The sequence below is a fragment of the Panulirus ornatus genome, chromosome 2, assembly GCF_036320965.1.
Source record: "Panulirus ornatus isolate Po-2019 chromosome 2, ASM3632096v1, whole genome shotgun sequence".
NCBI lineage: Eukaryota > Metazoa > Arthropoda > Malacostraca > Decapoda > Palinuridae > Panulirus > Panulirus ornatus.
The window spans coordinates 87,496,074-87,512,323 of NC_092225.1; the positions used below are offsets into that span (position 1 = coordinate 87,496,074).

The 16,250-nt window shown below is 40.9% G+C and overlaps 1 protein-coding gene across 3 annotated transcripts in view; it reads right to left on the bottom strand.

Annotated features, from left to right (window-relative positions):
* Window positions 1–13,329, bottom strand: part of Mulk (acylglycerol kinase-like protein Mulk) — a 50,698-nt gene extending 37,369 nt beyond the window's left edge. For 2 of the 3 annotated variants that reach the window (XM_071678972.1, XM_071678962.1), the window contains exons 1-2: window positions 13,176–13,329; window positions 11,556–11,675 (exon numbers count right to left, since the gene is read on the bottom strand). In XM_071678972.1, coding sequence (XP_071535073.1) covers window positions 11,556–11,675; window positions 13,176–13,285 — 230 coding nt within the window. In that variant the 5' untranslated portion in view covers window positions 13,286–13,329. Of the gene's footprint in view, window positions 1–11,555; window positions 11,676–12,681; window positions 12,826–13,175 lie in introns of those variants that run through there. The other variant, XM_071678983.1, reaches the window with a different exon arrangement.
* Window positions 13,330–16,250: the final 2,921 nt, after the last annotated feature.

Consider the following 16,250-nt stretch of genomic DNA (forward strand, 5'->3'; position numbering starts at 1 on the left):
CACATATATCCTCTTGGTCAATCTTTCCTCACTCATCCTCTCCATGTGCCCAAACCACTTCAAAACACCCTCTTCTGCTCTCTCACCAACGCTCTTTTTATTTCCACACATCTCTCTTACCCTTACGTTACTCACTCGATCAAACCACCTCACACCACACATTGTCCTCAAACATCTCATTTCCAGCACATCCACCCTCCAGCGCACAACTCTATCCATAGCCCACACCTCGCAACCATACAACATTGTTGGAACTACTATTCCTTCAAACATACCCATTTTTGCTTTCCGAGATAATGTTCTCGACTTCCACACATTCTTCAAGGCCCCCAGAATTTTCGCCCCCTCCCCCACCCTATGATCCACTTCCGCTTCCATGGTTCCATCCGATGCCAGATCCACTCCCAGATATCTAAAACACTTCACTTCCTCCAGTTTTTCTCCATTCAAACTCACCTCCCAATTGACTTGACCCTCAACCCTACTGTACCTAATAACCTTGCTCTTATTCACATTTACTCTTAACTTTCTTCTTCCACACACTTTACCAAACTCAGTCACCAGCTTCTGCAGTTTCTCACATGAATCAGCCACCAGCGCTGTATCATCAGCGAACAACAACTGACTCACTTCCCAAGCTCTCTCATCCCCAACAGACTTCATACTTGCCCCTCTTTCCAAAACTCTTGCATTCACCTCCCTAACAACCCCATCCATAAACAAATTAAACAACCATGGAGACATCACACACCCCTGCCGCAAACCTACATTCACTGAGAACCAATCACTTTCCTCTCTTCCTAAACGTAAACATGCCTTACATCCTCAATAAAAACTTTTCACTGCTTCTAACAACTTTCCTCCCACACCATATATTCTTAATACCTTCCACAGAGCATCTCTATCAACTCTATCATATGCCTTCTCCAGATCCATAAATGCTACATACAAATCCATTTGCTTTTCTAAGTATTTCTCACATACATTCTTCAAAGCAAACACCTGATCCACACATCCTCTACCACTTCTGAAACCACACTGCTCTTCCCCAATCTGATGCTCTGTACATGCCTTCACCCTCTCAATCAATACCCTCCCATATAATTTACCAGGAATACTCAACAAACTTATACCTCTGTAATTTGAACACTCACTCTTATCCCCTTTGCCTTTGTACAATGGCACTATGCACGCATTCCGCCAATCCTCAGGCACCTCACCGTGAGTCATACATACATTAAATAACCTTACCAACCAGTCAACAATACAGTCACCCCCTTTTTTAATAAATTCCACTGCAATACCATCCAAACCTGCTGCCTTGCCGGCTTTCATCTTCCGCAAAGCTTTCACTACCTCTTCTCTGTTTACCAAATCATTTTCCCTAACCCTCTCACTTTGCACACCACCTCGACCAAAACACCCTATATCTGCCACTCTATCATCAAAGACATTCAACAAACCTTCAAAATACTCACTCCATCTCCTTCTCACATCACCACTACTTGTTCTCACCTCCCCATTTGCGCCCTTCACTGAAGTTCCCATTTGCTCCCTTGTCTTACGCACTTTATTTACCTCCTTCCAGAACATCTTTTTATTCTCCCTAAAATTTAATGATACTCTCTCACCCCAACTCTCATTTGCCCTTTTTTTCACCTCTTGCACCTTTCTCTTGACCTCCTGTCTCTTTCTTTTATACATCTCCCACTCAATTGCATTTTTTCCCTGCAAAAATCGTCCAAAAGCCTCTCTCTTCTCTTTCACTAATACTCTTACTTCTTCATCCCACCACTCACTACCCTTTCTAATCAATATATATATATATATATATATATATATATATATATATATATATCCCTGGGGATAGGGGATTAAGAATACTTCCCACGTATTCCCTGCGTGTCGTAGAAGGCGACTAAAAGGGGAGGGAGCGGGGGGCTGGAAATCCTCCCCTCTCTCTCTTTTTTTTTTTTTTTTTTTTTTTTTTCCCAAAAGAAGGAACAGAGAGTTGGGCCAGGTGAGGGTATTCCCTCAAAGGCCCAGTTCCTCTGTTCTTAACGCTACCTTGCTAATGCGGGAAATGGCGAATAGTTTGAAAGAAAAGAAAGAATATATATATATATATATATATATATATATATATATATATATATATATATATATATATATATATATATATATAATATATATATATATATATATATATATGATTATTGGTGCATATGCACCTGGGCATGAGAAAAAAGATCAAAAGAGGCAAGTGTTTTGGGAGCAGCTGAATGAGTGTGTTAGTGATTTTGATGCACGAGACCAGGTTATAGTGATGGGTGATTTGAATGCAAAGGTGAGTAATGTGGCAGTTGAGGGAATAATTGGTATACATGGAGTGTTCAGTATTGTAAATGGAAATGGTGAAGAGCTTGTAGATTTATGTGCTGAAAAAGGACTGGTGATTGGGAATACCTGGTTTAAAAAGCGAGATATACATAAGTATACGTATGTAAGTAGGAGAGATGGCCAGAGAGCGTTATTGGATTACGTGTTAATTGACAGGTGCGCGAAAGAGAGACTTTTGGATGTTAATGTGCTGAGAGGAGCAACTGGAGGGATGTCTGATCATTATCTTGTGGAGGCTAAGGTGAAGAGTTGTATGGGTTTTCAGAAAAGAAGAGTGAATGTTGGGGTGAAGAGGGTGGTGAGAGTAAGTGAGCTTGGGAAGGAGACTTGTGTGAGGAAGTACCAGGAGAGACTGAGTACAGAATGGAAAAAGGTGAGAACAATGGAAGTAAGGGGAGTGGGGGAGGAATGGGATGTATTTAGGGAATCAGTGATGGATTGCGCAAAAGATGCTTGTGGCATGAAAAGAGTGGGAGGTGGGTTGATTAGAAAGGGTAGTGAGTGGTGGGATGAAGAAGTAAGATTATTAGTGAAAGAGACGAGAGAGGCATTTGAGCAATTTTTGCAGGGAAAAAATGCAATTGAGTGGGAGATGTATAAAAGAAAGAGACAGGAGGTCAAGAGAAAGGTGCAAGAGGTGAAAAAAAGGGCAAATGAGAGTTGGGGTGAGAGAGTATCATTAAATTTTAGGGAGAATAAAAAGATGTTCTGGAAGGAGGTAAATAAAGTGCGTAAGACAAGGGAGCAAATGGGAACTTCAGTGAAGGGCGCAAATGGGGAGGTGATAACAAGTAGTGGTGATGTGAGAAGGAGATGGAGTGAGTATTTTGAAGGTTTGTTGAATGTCTTTGATGATAGAGTGGCAGATATAGGGTGTTTTGGTCGAGGTGGTGTGCAAAGTGAGAGGGTTAGGGAAAATGATTTGGTAAACAGAGAAGAGGTAGTAAAAGCTTTGCGGAAGATGAAAGCCGGCAAGGCAGCAGGTTTGGATGGTATTGCAGTGGAATTTATTAAAAAAGGGGGTGACTGTATTACTGACTGGTTGGTAAGATTATTTAATGTATGTATGACTCATGGTGAGGTGCCTTAGGATTGGCGGAACGCGTGCATAGTGCCATTGTACAAAGGCAAAGGGGATAAGAGTGAGTGCTTAAATTACAGAGGTATAAGTTTGTTGAGTATTCCTGGTAAATTATATGGGAGGGTATTGATTGAGAGGGTGAAGGCATGTACAGAGCATCAGATTGGGGAAGAGCAGTGTGGTTTCAGAAGTGGTAGAGGATGTGTGGATCAGGTGTTTGCTTTGAAGAATGTATGTGAGAAATACTTAGAAAAGCAAATGGATTTGTATGTAGCATTTATGGATCTGGAGAAGGCATATGATAGAGTTGATAGAGATGCTCTGTGGAAGGTATTAAGAATATATGGTGTGGGAGGCAAGTTGTTAGAAGCAGTGAAAAGTTTTTAACGAGGATGTAAGGCATGTGTACGTGTAGGAAGAGAGGATAGTGATTGGTTCTCAGTGAATGTAGGTTTGCGGCAGGGGTGTGTGATGTCTCCATGGTTGTTTAATTTGTTTATGGATGGGGTTGTTAAGGAGGTGAATGCAAGAGTTTTGGAAAGAGGGGCAAGTATGAAGTCTGTTGGGGATGAGAGAGCTTGGGAAGTGAGTCAGTTGTTGTTTGCTGATGATACAGCGCTGGTGGCTGATTCATGTGAGAAACTGCAGAAGCTGGTGACTGAGTTTGGTAAAGTGTGTGAAAGAAGAAAGTTAAGAGTAAATGTGAATAAGAGCAAGGTAATTAGGTACAGTAGGGTTGAGGGTCAAGTCAATTGGGAGGTAAGTTTGAATGGAGAAAAACTGGAGGAAGTAAAGTGTTTTAGATATCTGGGAGTGGATCTGGCAGCGGATGGAACCATGGAAGTGGAAGTGGATCATAGGGTGGGGGAGAGGGCGAAAATCCTGGGAGCCTTGAAGAATGTGTGGAAGTCGAGAACATTATCTTGGAAAGCAAAAATGGGTATGTTTGAAGGAATAGTGGTCCCAACAATGTTGTATGGTTGCGAGGCGTGGGCTATGGATAGAGTTGTGCGCAGGAGGGTGGATGTGCTGGAAATGAGATGTTTGAGGACAATGTGTGGTGTGAGGTGGTTTGATCGAATAAGTAACGTAAGGGTAAGAGAGATGTGTGGAAATATAAAGAGCGTGGTTGAGAGAGCAGAAGAGGGTGTTTTGAAATGGTTTGGGCACATGGAGAGAATGAGTGAGGAAAGATTGACCAAGAGGATATATGTGTCGGAGGTGGAGGGAACGAGGAGAAGTGGGAGACCAAATTGGAGGTGGAAAGATGGAGTGAAAAAGATTTTGTGTGATCGGGGCCTGAACATGCAGGAGGGTGAAAGGAGGGCAAGGAATAGAGTGAATTGGAGCGATGTGGTATACCGGGGTTGACGTGCTGTCAGTGGATTGAATCAGGGCATGTGAAGCGTCTGGGGTAAACCATGGAAAGCTGTGTAGGTATGTATATTTGCGTGTGTGGACGCATGTATATACGTGTGTATGGGGGTGGGTTGGGCCATTTCTTTTGTCTGTTTCCTTGCGCTACCTCGCAAATGCGGGAGACAGCGGCAAAAAAAAAAAAAAAAAATATATATATATATATATATATATATATATATATATATATATATATATATATATATATTTTTGCCGCTGTCTCCCGCGTTTACGAGGTAGCGCAAGGAAACATACGAAAGAAATGGCCCAACCCACCCCCATACACATGTATATACATACGTCCACACACGCAAATATACATTTGTATGTAGCATTTATGGATCTGGAGAAGGCATATGATAGAGTTGATAGAGATGCTCTGTGGAAGGTATTAAGAATATATGGTGTGGGAGGCAAGTTGTTAGAAGCAGTGAAAAGTTTTTATCGAGAATGTAAGGCATGTGTACGTGTAGGAAGAGAGGAAAGTGATTGGTTCTCAGTGAATGTAGGTTTGCGGCAGGGGTGTGTGATGTCTCCATAGCCGTGATATAGCTTTCACCCCTCATCGTTACTTCCTTCCTTTTTTTTTTTTTTTGACCCGTTAGTCTTTTAGCCCTTTCTAAATACCGTCTCGTGGGGCTTCCAGTTGGACATCGGCAATACGTTTTCTGCCATGACATCTGCAATACGTTTTCTCCCAACCGACCGGTGCTCTGACATCAGGCAAGTCTGGCTTGAGGCGTCCTTGCTATCATCACACAGGAGGGCCAGCCTTGGACAGATGAATTTATGACCCCATGGCAGAAGGGAACCTTGTGGAATGCCCAGACACCCAGCAGGACATTGGGAGCTCCTGTAACTGAGAGATTCTCCTGGTGCTGGTGCTACTACTGCTGCTCTTGCTCTTCCTGCTGCTTCTCCGGGCAATGGTACTGATGGTTCTGCTGCCATTCATTTTGAAACTTCAATGTATTTGGTGGTGTGTGCAGATACAATCAACAAACCAAGTGAAATATCATTCATGATGTTTTAGAAGAAAGATTAAATACCAAGGGAGAAGAGGATAAACATCATACCTGTTTCTGGGCACTACCTCGCTGATGCAGGGGGTGAAGATGCTGTTTTCTGTGGGGCAGGGTGGGAACGGATGACGGTGAGCAAGTATGAATATGTACATGTGTGTATGTGTATATATGTATATATGTTTATGTATATACATGTATATGTATGTATATTATCCCTGGGGAGAAGGGAGAAAGAATACTTCCCACGTATTCCCTGCGTGTCGTAGCAGGCGACTAAAAGGGAAGGGAGCGGGGGGCTGGAAATCCTCCCCTCTCATTTTTTTTTTTATTTTCTAAAAGAAGGAACAGAGAAGGGGGCCACGTGAGGATATTCTCTCAAAGGCCCAGTCCTCTGTTCTAAACGCTACCTCGCTAATGCGGGAAATGGCAGATAGTATTAAAGAAAGATATATATATATATATATATATATATATATATATATATATATATATATATATATATATATATATATATATATATATATATGTATACACTATATATATATATAAATAGTGGGAGACCAAATTGGAGGTGGAAAGATGGAGTGAAAAAGATTTTGAGTGATCGGGGCCTGAACATGCAGGAGGGTGAAAGGCGGGCAAAGAATAGAGTGAATTGGATCGATGTGGTATACTGGGGTCGACGTGCTGTCAATGGATTGAATCAGGGCATGTGAAGCGTCTGGGGTGAACCATGGAAAGTTCTGTGGGGCCTGGATGTGGAAAGGGAGCTGTGGTTTCGGGCATTATTGCATGACAGCTAGAGACTGAATGTGAACGAATGGGGCCTTTGTTGTCTTTTCCTAGTGCTACCTCGCACACATGAGGGGGGAGGGGGGATGTATTCCATGTGTGGCGAGGTGGCGATGGGAATGAATAAAGGCAGTGTGAATTGTGTGCATGTGTATATATGTATGTGTCTGTGTGTGTATATATATGTTTACATTGAGATGTATGGGTATGTATATTTGCGTGTGTGGACGTGTATGTATATACATATGTATGGGAGTGGGTAGGGCCATTTCTTTCGTCTGTTTCCTTGCGCTACCTCGCAAACGCGGGAGACAGCGACAAAGCAAAAAAAAAAATAAATATATATATATATGCACATGTATACATCTATAAATGCTGCCTTCATCCATTCCTGTCACCATCCCGCCATACAGGAAATGGCATACAACACACACACACACACACATACACACAAGGTTGTGCCAGGAAAAGACAGAAAGGCCACATTCATTCACACTCAGTCTCTGGCTGTCATGTATAATGCACCAAAACCACAGCTCCCTTTTCACATCTAGGCCCCATAGATCTTTCCATGGTTTACCCCAGACGTTTCACATGCCCTGGTTCAATCCAATGACAGCTCATCGACCCCAGTATACCACATCCTTCCAATTCACTCCATTCCTTGCACGCCTTTCAATCTCATGTATGTTCAGGCCCCAATCGCCCAAAATCTTCCTCACTCCATCCTTTCACCCACAATTTCGTCTCCTGCTTCTCCTTGTTCCCTCCACCTCTTTCTCAATCTTTCCTCACTCATTCTCTCCATGTGTACAAACCATTTCAACACACCCTCTTCTGCTCTCGCAACCACACTCTTTATATTATCACACATTCCTCTTACCCTTTCATTAGTTACTTGATCAAATCATCTCACACCAAATATTGTCCACAAACATTTTATTTCCAACACATCCATCCTCCTCTGCACAACCCTATCTATAGCCCTTGCCTCGCATCCATATAACATTGTTGGAACCACTATTCCTTCAAACATACCCATTTTTGCTCTCCAAGATACATTCTTCCACACATTCTTCAAAACTCCAAGAACCTTTGCCCCCCCCCCAAAATCCTGTGACTCATTTCCACTTCCATGGTTCCACCCGCTGCTAAGTCTACTTCCAGATATCTAAAACACTTCACTTCCTCCAGTTTCTCTCCATTCAAACTTACCTCCCAATTAACTTGTTCCTCGACCCTACTGAACCTAATTACCTTACTCTTATTCACATTTACTCTCAACTTTCTCCTTTCACACACTTTTCCAAACTCAGTCACCAACCTCTGCAGTTTCTCAACCGAATCAACTACCAGCACTGTATCATCAGTGAACAACTGACTCACTTCCCAAGCCCTCTCATCCACAACAGATTGAATACTTGCCCCTCTCTCCAAAACTCTTGCATTCACCTCCTTAACAACCCTATCCATAAACAAATTAAACAACCACGGAGACATCATGCACCTCTGCTGCAAACAAACATTCACTGGGAACCAATCACTTTCCTCTCTTCCTACTTGTACACATGCCTTACATCCTTGTTAAAAACTTTTCACTGCTTCTAGCAACTTACTTCCTACACCATATACACTTAAAACCTTACACAAAGCATCTCTATCAACCCTATCATATACCTTCTCTAGATCCATAAATGCTAAATAAAAATCCATCTGTTTTTTCAAGTATTTCTCACATACATTCGTCAAAGCAAACACCTGATCCACATATCCTCTACCACTTCTGAAACCACACTGCTCCTCCCCAATCTGTTGCTCTGTACATGCCTTTACCCTCTCAATCAATACCCTTCCATATAATTTCCCAAGAATATTCAACAAACTTATGCCTCTGTAATTTGAAGACTCACCTTTACCCCCTTTGCCTTTGTACAATGGCACTAAGCATGCATTCCACCAATCCTCAGGCACTTCACCATGATCCATACATACACTGAATATCCTTACCAATCAATCAACAACACAGTCACCCCCTTTTCTAATAAATTCCACTGCAATACCATCCAATCCCGCCACCTTGCCAGCTTTCATTACCTCTTCTCTGTTTACCAAATCATTCTCCCTGACCCTCTCACTGCGCACACCACCCAGACCAAAACACCTTATTTCTGCCACTCTATCATCAAATACATTCAAGAAATCTTCAAAATGTTCACTCCATCTCCTTCTAACTTCATCACTTCCTGTTATTACCTCCCCATTAGCCCCTTCACCAATGTTCCCATTTGTTCTCTTGTCTTACACACTTTATTTACCTCCTTCCAAAACATCTTTTTATTCTCCCTAAAATTTAATGATACTCTCTAACCCCACCTCTCATTTGCCCTCTTTTTCCACCTTTTGCATCTTTCTCTTGACCTCCTGCCACATTCTTTAGTACATCTCATGGTCATTTGCACTACTTCCTGGCAAAAATCGTCCAAATGCCTCTCTCTTCTCTTTCACTAACAATCTTACTTCTTCATCCCACTACTCACAACCCTTTCTAATCTGCCTAACTCCCACCTTTCTCATGCCACAAGCATCTTTTGTGCAAGCCATCACTGCTTCCCTAAATACATCCCATTCCTCCCCCACTCCCCTTATGCCATTTGCTCTCACCTTTTGCCATTCTGCCGTCAATATCTCCTGGTACTTCCTCACACAAGCCTCCTTTCCTAGCTTACTTACTCTCACTACTCTCTTCTCCCCAACATTCTCTCTTCTTTTCTGAAAACCTCCACAAGACAATGATCAGACATCCCTCTAGCTGCCCCTCTCAGCACATTAACATCCAAAAATCTCTCTTTCACATGCCTACCAATTAACACGTAATCCAAAAAAGCCCTCTGGCCATCTCTCCTACTCACATATGTATACTTATGTATACCTCTCTTTTTAAACCAGGTATTCCCAATCATCAGTCCTTTTTCAGAACACAAATCCAAAAGCTCTTCACCATTTCCATTTACAACACTGAACAACCCAAGTACACCAATCATACCCTCAACTGCCACATTACTCACCTTTGCATTCAAATCAACCATCACTATAACCCGGTCTCGTGCATCAAAGCTGCTAACATACTCACTCAGCTGCTCCTAAAACACTTGCCTCTCATGATCTTTCTTCTCATGACCAGGTGCAGAGGCACCAATAATCACCCAGCTCTCTCCATCCACTTTCAGTTTTACTCATATCAATCTAGAATTTACTTTCTTACACACTATTTCATATTCCCACAGCTCCTGCTTCAATAGGAGTGTTACTCCTTCCTTTGCTCTTGTCCCCTCACCAACCCCTGACTTTACTCCCAAGACATTCCCAAACCACTCTTCTCCTTTACCCTTAAGCTTCATTTCACTCAGAGCCAAAACATACTACCTATCTCACCTTTTTTCTCATCTTGCTTACATCCACACACATTTAGACACCCCAATCTGAGCCTTCAAGGAGGATGAGCACTCCCTGCATGACTCCTCTGTTTCCCCTTTTAGAAATTCAAATACGAGGGGTGGTTTCCAGACCCCTCCAGCTCCTGCCCCCTTTAGTCACCTTCTACAACATGTGGGGAACACAAGGGAAGTATTCTTTCTCCCCTATATGTTTTGTATGGTTTGGTTTGGATATATGGAGAAAATGAAGATACATGTGTCAGAAGTGGGGGGGTACAAGGAGAACAAGCAACCAAATTGGAGATGAAAGCATGGAGAGAAAAAGGTTTCAAGCAATCAAAGCTTGAGCATGCATGAGGGTGAAAGGCATTTGCAGGATAGAGAAAGCAGGAACCATGTGGTAAATATGTGTCGATGTGCACTCAGTGGACTGAACCAGGGAATGTGAAGCATCCGGGGGAAACTATGGAAAGGCCTGCAGGGTCTAGTTGTGGATAGGGAGGTTTCAATGCATTACACATGATGGCTAGAAATGGATGAGAGTGAATGCGGCCTTTCTTAATCTGCTTCTGGTGCTACCTCACTACAGCGGGAAGCAGCGATCAAGCATAGATAAAATAAACACATACTCCAGCCTAAGCCAAGTACCCATCTACTGACCAGCTTTAAGGGGAGGGTAAACAACTGGGTTGGCTATGGATGAATAGTCCTCTCAAGGACTTGAATCAGGGTAGCACCATGCGTGATTCACAGACAGATATATTTAGTTATGATGAGTTAACATGCCTCTCTCATAGTCAAATCATTTCCATTTACTTTTAGCATCAGATTGGTGATATCATACTATGTACCTTGTAGGGAAGCCCTGCTCACATCTTTTCAAATTAGAACCTCTCCAAAATGAAATTTAAAGACAAAAACGTCATATGCAATCCAGTGAATATGAAATATTTCTTGTGCTACAAATTCAACAGACACTATGAAACTCACATAAACACATCTCACTGTACCTGTAATGAATTCACATGAAAAATACATCTAAAAAAAAAAATTCTAGGGTCTGTATTCTGTAAGATTCTAAGTGCCTATGACTGACCTGACAAAGTACTTATCATAGGAAACCTGCAGTTTCACTAAAGGATAAACATCAATCTTCTAAACAAACATGATGATTACTTGCAATGATTTTATCATAAATGCTAAGTATAATGTAGCATCTCTTCTAATTAAGACTGGTTATCAAACTTATCAAATATGGAGATTTATACCAAGTTTGGACCAAATCCAACATACAGAAATATTACCCAAAAGTTTTACTGTTTAAATAAAATTTTTCAAAATACAATGGAAAGATGTTCATTGTTGACGGATATCACTGCACAATCTTACATGGGAACAGGAAATTACCCATTCTTGGCTGCTGGATTCAGGAGGACAGTGACGTGTCGATCTGGCTCACCTAAAGGTTTAGAACACTCTCCATATAACATGGCTTCCTCACAGAATGCTCGCATAATTTGTTTCTCTCTGGAAAACAAAAAAAAAGTTTACACTATGTGCATTAAAATTCAAAATATATAGATTAAACTGAACCGTCTTTTGGAAAAATTTGTAATAGATAGAATAACAAAGACAATACAAATCAGAAAATTTTCCATGATTCTTTAATTAATGAAGTTTTGATAAAAAATTATAGTAAAGAAGTAAGCCAAAGGAGACCTGGCACAAAAAATAAAGATATATAGGAATCCAAAACAATGCAGAAATGATAAACCAACACACAAGGGCCTCCTAGGGGATTAGCAAACCAAACATTGTACAAGTAATTCAAATGAAACAAGCAGCTACCCACAACAACAAGCAATAAAACCACAACCATTCTTCACCCTCCTGGCATGGCAGGTGTGAAGTCAATCCTAGGCATTTAGTTCCACTGTCAAAATTCTGAAAGAAGATTCTTTGTATCTATCTATATATTGTTTTATAATTGCCCCAGGACCCCTTTTCCAGGAACTCCTGCAGCTCCAAGGCTGCACTGCTTCCAGCAGCATGGAAATGATGGGCTCCTTTGGAGCAAGAACTACATGGGGCGACATTCCCAAATAATGACAAAGCCTTGCCAAAGGCGGGGAGACTCCCTCACTAAAAAGTCCACACAGGGCAGATGCTACTCGGTAGGGGGATACAAGTTATACCTGAATAATTTCAGAGTAAAAACTTTTGTATTACCAAAGTGTAAGTTTTGCTGTTAATTTTTTTAAACACTTGATAACAATGAGATTTCCATTCAGATTTATACATTTAGCAGTGTAATGCTACTGTACTGCATACAAGTACTTCAGTTAGATCAGGTCTAAACACTGTCAAAGATATTTTCATAAATATTTTGAAAATGTTTAAGTCCAGCAAATCATTAATAACCTCATGACATTTGTACATAATCTACAACTTCCTGAATATTTACTCAGGCATCATGAGTTTTATCCTCATTAGTGTACTAAAATCTATGCATAAAAAATAAGCCCTTCAATACCTTATACTGGGTGTTATAATGATGGGTGGACATATTGTACTCCACGGTCGCCATGCCAATAGCTTGGTAAATTTTAGATGCATGATCACTAGGCCAATAGCCTTGAATATGTTGGTGGAATTAATGCCATCTGCGCACGTGTGGAAGTGGCAAAGGCAATCTCGGCCAGAGGAAGTGAATCTTAACAGCTGCTAGCACTGATGAATTATGCAGCTGTAACAAACCCTCCCGTTCCCCTACTGAGTAGTACCAGCAGAATTTCCCTGATAAAGGCCGTCTACAAGGAGTAGTTGTAAGCGAGTTTGAAGGTTGCGTTAGGGTGAACATTGGCCTGGAGAGTTCTCTTGAGACACCATCCTAAGGAGTGTCTGTGTGGCAATTCCTCTGAGCCGTTGATGACATTTCGGCCTCTGATGTGCAGATTGTACTGCCGAGCCTGTTGGCATAGGTTGAGTATTTTCAAGACTGACAAGATATTTACCTTAAATACTTACTCATATTTGCTTTTTACGAAATTGATACCACCAGCCAGTAATGCTGAAAAGAATATGCTTTTCTTCGGGTTTCTCCTTAAAACATTGAAGAACTTTATTATTCGAGACATCTTGATGTTCTTGACCAAAACAGGGTAACTAGTTTTACATACGGGTTTTGAATTTGAGAAATTGATATTTAGGTTTTTTGAAATCCGTTGTCTATGGAAACGATTCAGAATTTTATAAAACTCAAACAATACAAAGCGAAATTTGATGCAAGCTATTTTTATTTTCACTGAATTACAAATGTAACTTAAAATCGTTACATGAACCATACTTATGCACTTATAGGATGTAAACAAACCGGAATGATAGAAATATGATAAAGACCATTTTTATAATGGATCTCTTGCTATTATCAGTACCTTGGTCACATGAAAAAATCCAACAATTTGAATCTCCTAATGTATATTACATGCAATTTGTTCAGTATGTCGAATATACAGTACCCAAGTAAGAAAAAAGCAAGAGAATATTCATGTAATACTCAAGCCGGATCTAAAGCTGTGAGTCTGGCATTTAAATCATATTGCCCTCATATTGATATAAAACTTGATGTCTCCCCCCCCAAAAAAATTCACCTGCCTGTATATACTAACACGAAAAACAAATGTTTCATTTATTGCAAAACGTTTAATGGAACATAAAGACTGTATGAATGGATTTGAGAGAGAAATGTGTTTGTAATGGGTGACATGAATCCCAAAGTTGGATGTGATGAAACTCGCAAAAAAGTTGGTAATTGTAAAGTGCCTGGAGTAGTCGAGAATAGAAGTTATTTTGAGGATGTCTGTGGTGAGAGGGGTTTATTCTATACAACCTCGTTATTTTTCACAAGATGATTTACAGATATACGCGGATGAGAAATGATAGAACAAAAGAGTACAATTGACTATGTGACACTGGATGAAAGATTGTGCTGGATGCTAAATTTGTGAGATGATTGGAGATTCTGACCATTTTGCAGTACTTGTGTAAGGGGTGAGGATTAGGAAGGAGTGAAGGTATGGCGTAACAAAGAATGGAGAGGTAGAAGTGTTGGCAAGGGAGAAGATGAATCAGAAAGAATGCAATGAGGAGTATGCAAGAAGGCTGAGAAAAAGTTTAGATGAAAGTGCAGTAAACGTGTGAATGAGATGCTTAACATATAGCAAAAAAGAAAAAAAAAGACTTCTAAAGGTTGTAAAATTATTGTTTGGATACAAGGTCGTGAAATGTAAGAATAAAAGAGAAAATGCATGTTGAGCAGATGAGATTAAAAACGTTGTGGTTGTAGAAGAAAAGGCATATGGCGGATTGCTTGTGAGGAATGTACTAGTGAGAGTTCAGCAATGGAGGAGGGAAGAATATATAATGTATAAGCAAAATGTAAAGAGGCTGAAAGAGGAAAACATAGAAAGAGTTTTTGAAAGTTAATGAAAAAAGGAAAATAAGAAATTGTACTGGAAGGAGATGAGAAGGGAAAGAAGTGGACGTAAGAGTGGAAATGATGTGAGAAGTAAGGAAAGGGAGTTGCTAAATCAGAAAGAGGAAGTGAAAGGAAGATAGAAGGAGTATTTTGAAGAACTGATGAATATGGAAGAAGGCGAGGTAGCAGCTATTCTGTGCATGGGCATGGAGGCTGGAAGTAAAAAGATATAAGTGTAGGGCCTATAACAAGAAGGAAGGTAAAAGAGGACAAGAATGAGGTTGAAAGTAAGAAAGGCACCTGAAATGGATGGAGTTATAGCTGAAATGTTGAAATATTGAGGAGAAAGTGTGATAGAACGGATGCATCTGATATGTATTTTAGCATGGAAGCAGAAGGAAAGGATACTAAGAATGTATGCAACAAATTATTGACAATTACAGTCTGTTCAGTATACTAGGAAAAGTATATGCAAGAGTGTAGACTGACAGTGATGGAAGTGACTGATGCAGAATAAGTGAGGATCAAGAGGGTTTAGGAAAGGTAAGGGATGTGGATCAGATTTTTGCTGCGAGAATGAGCATGGAAAAGCATCTAGCGAAACGTAACAAACTCTATCCAGGTTTTAAGAATCTGGAGAAAGCGTATGACAAAAGTCGAGTGGAACGCTGTATAAGGTAGAGGGACAGTTGCTGGATGGTGTTAAAATCTACAGGGGAGCAAAATAGATGTGTACTAGTGGATGGAGAGTTAGCGAAAGTTTCGGTATATATGTGGGTGTGAGGCAAGACTGCGTGATGTTACCGAGGCTTTTTGAAACATAATGGATGAAGTGATAAGAGAGATGAAAGCAAAACTAGGGAAAGGGGGTGCAGAGATGGAGTGTGGTGCTGAGGTATGGTGGCTAATGACAAGCCTGTTCGTGGATAATACTGTGTTGTTTGCTGAGAGTGAAGAGGAATTGCAGAAGGTTGTCAGAGTGTTTATAATGTATATAAATAAGCATAGGCGATTGAAGGTAAATGCGAGTAAAAGTAAAGTAATGGTTTTTGTAGGGAAACATTTTGAAAGCATAGATTTTGTAAAGACTTATAGGGTCAGAGTAGGTGTGCTAAACTGTATTATAGATATGGGGGGAGATAGACTGGAAGAAGTGACAGAATTTAAATGTTTGGGAGCTACCTTAGGTAAGCTGGATTATATGTTAGGGTAGATAAGGAAGAGAAGAGTACAGGGTAGAGTCATTGGTTCCCTTAACAGTAAAATGAAGGGTAGAGGTGTAGGTATGGAAGAGAAGAAAGGATTGAGGGAGAGCATCGTCCTCCCAAACCTGACGTATGCACCTAAAATATGGACATGGAATGTTAAAAAGATCCAAGAATCCAGGCAGTGGAAATGAGGTACTTGAGAGGAGCATGTTTGATCCCTGGGGATAGGGGAGAAAGAATACTTCCCACGCATTCCTCACGTGTCGTAGAAAGCGACTAAAGGGGACGGAAGCGGGGGGGGGGGGGGCTAGAAACCCTCCCCTCCTTGTATTTTAACTTTCTAAAAGGGGAAACAGAAGATAAGGCCATTCTTTCGTCTGTTTTCTTGCGCTACCTCGCTAACGCGGGAGACAGCGA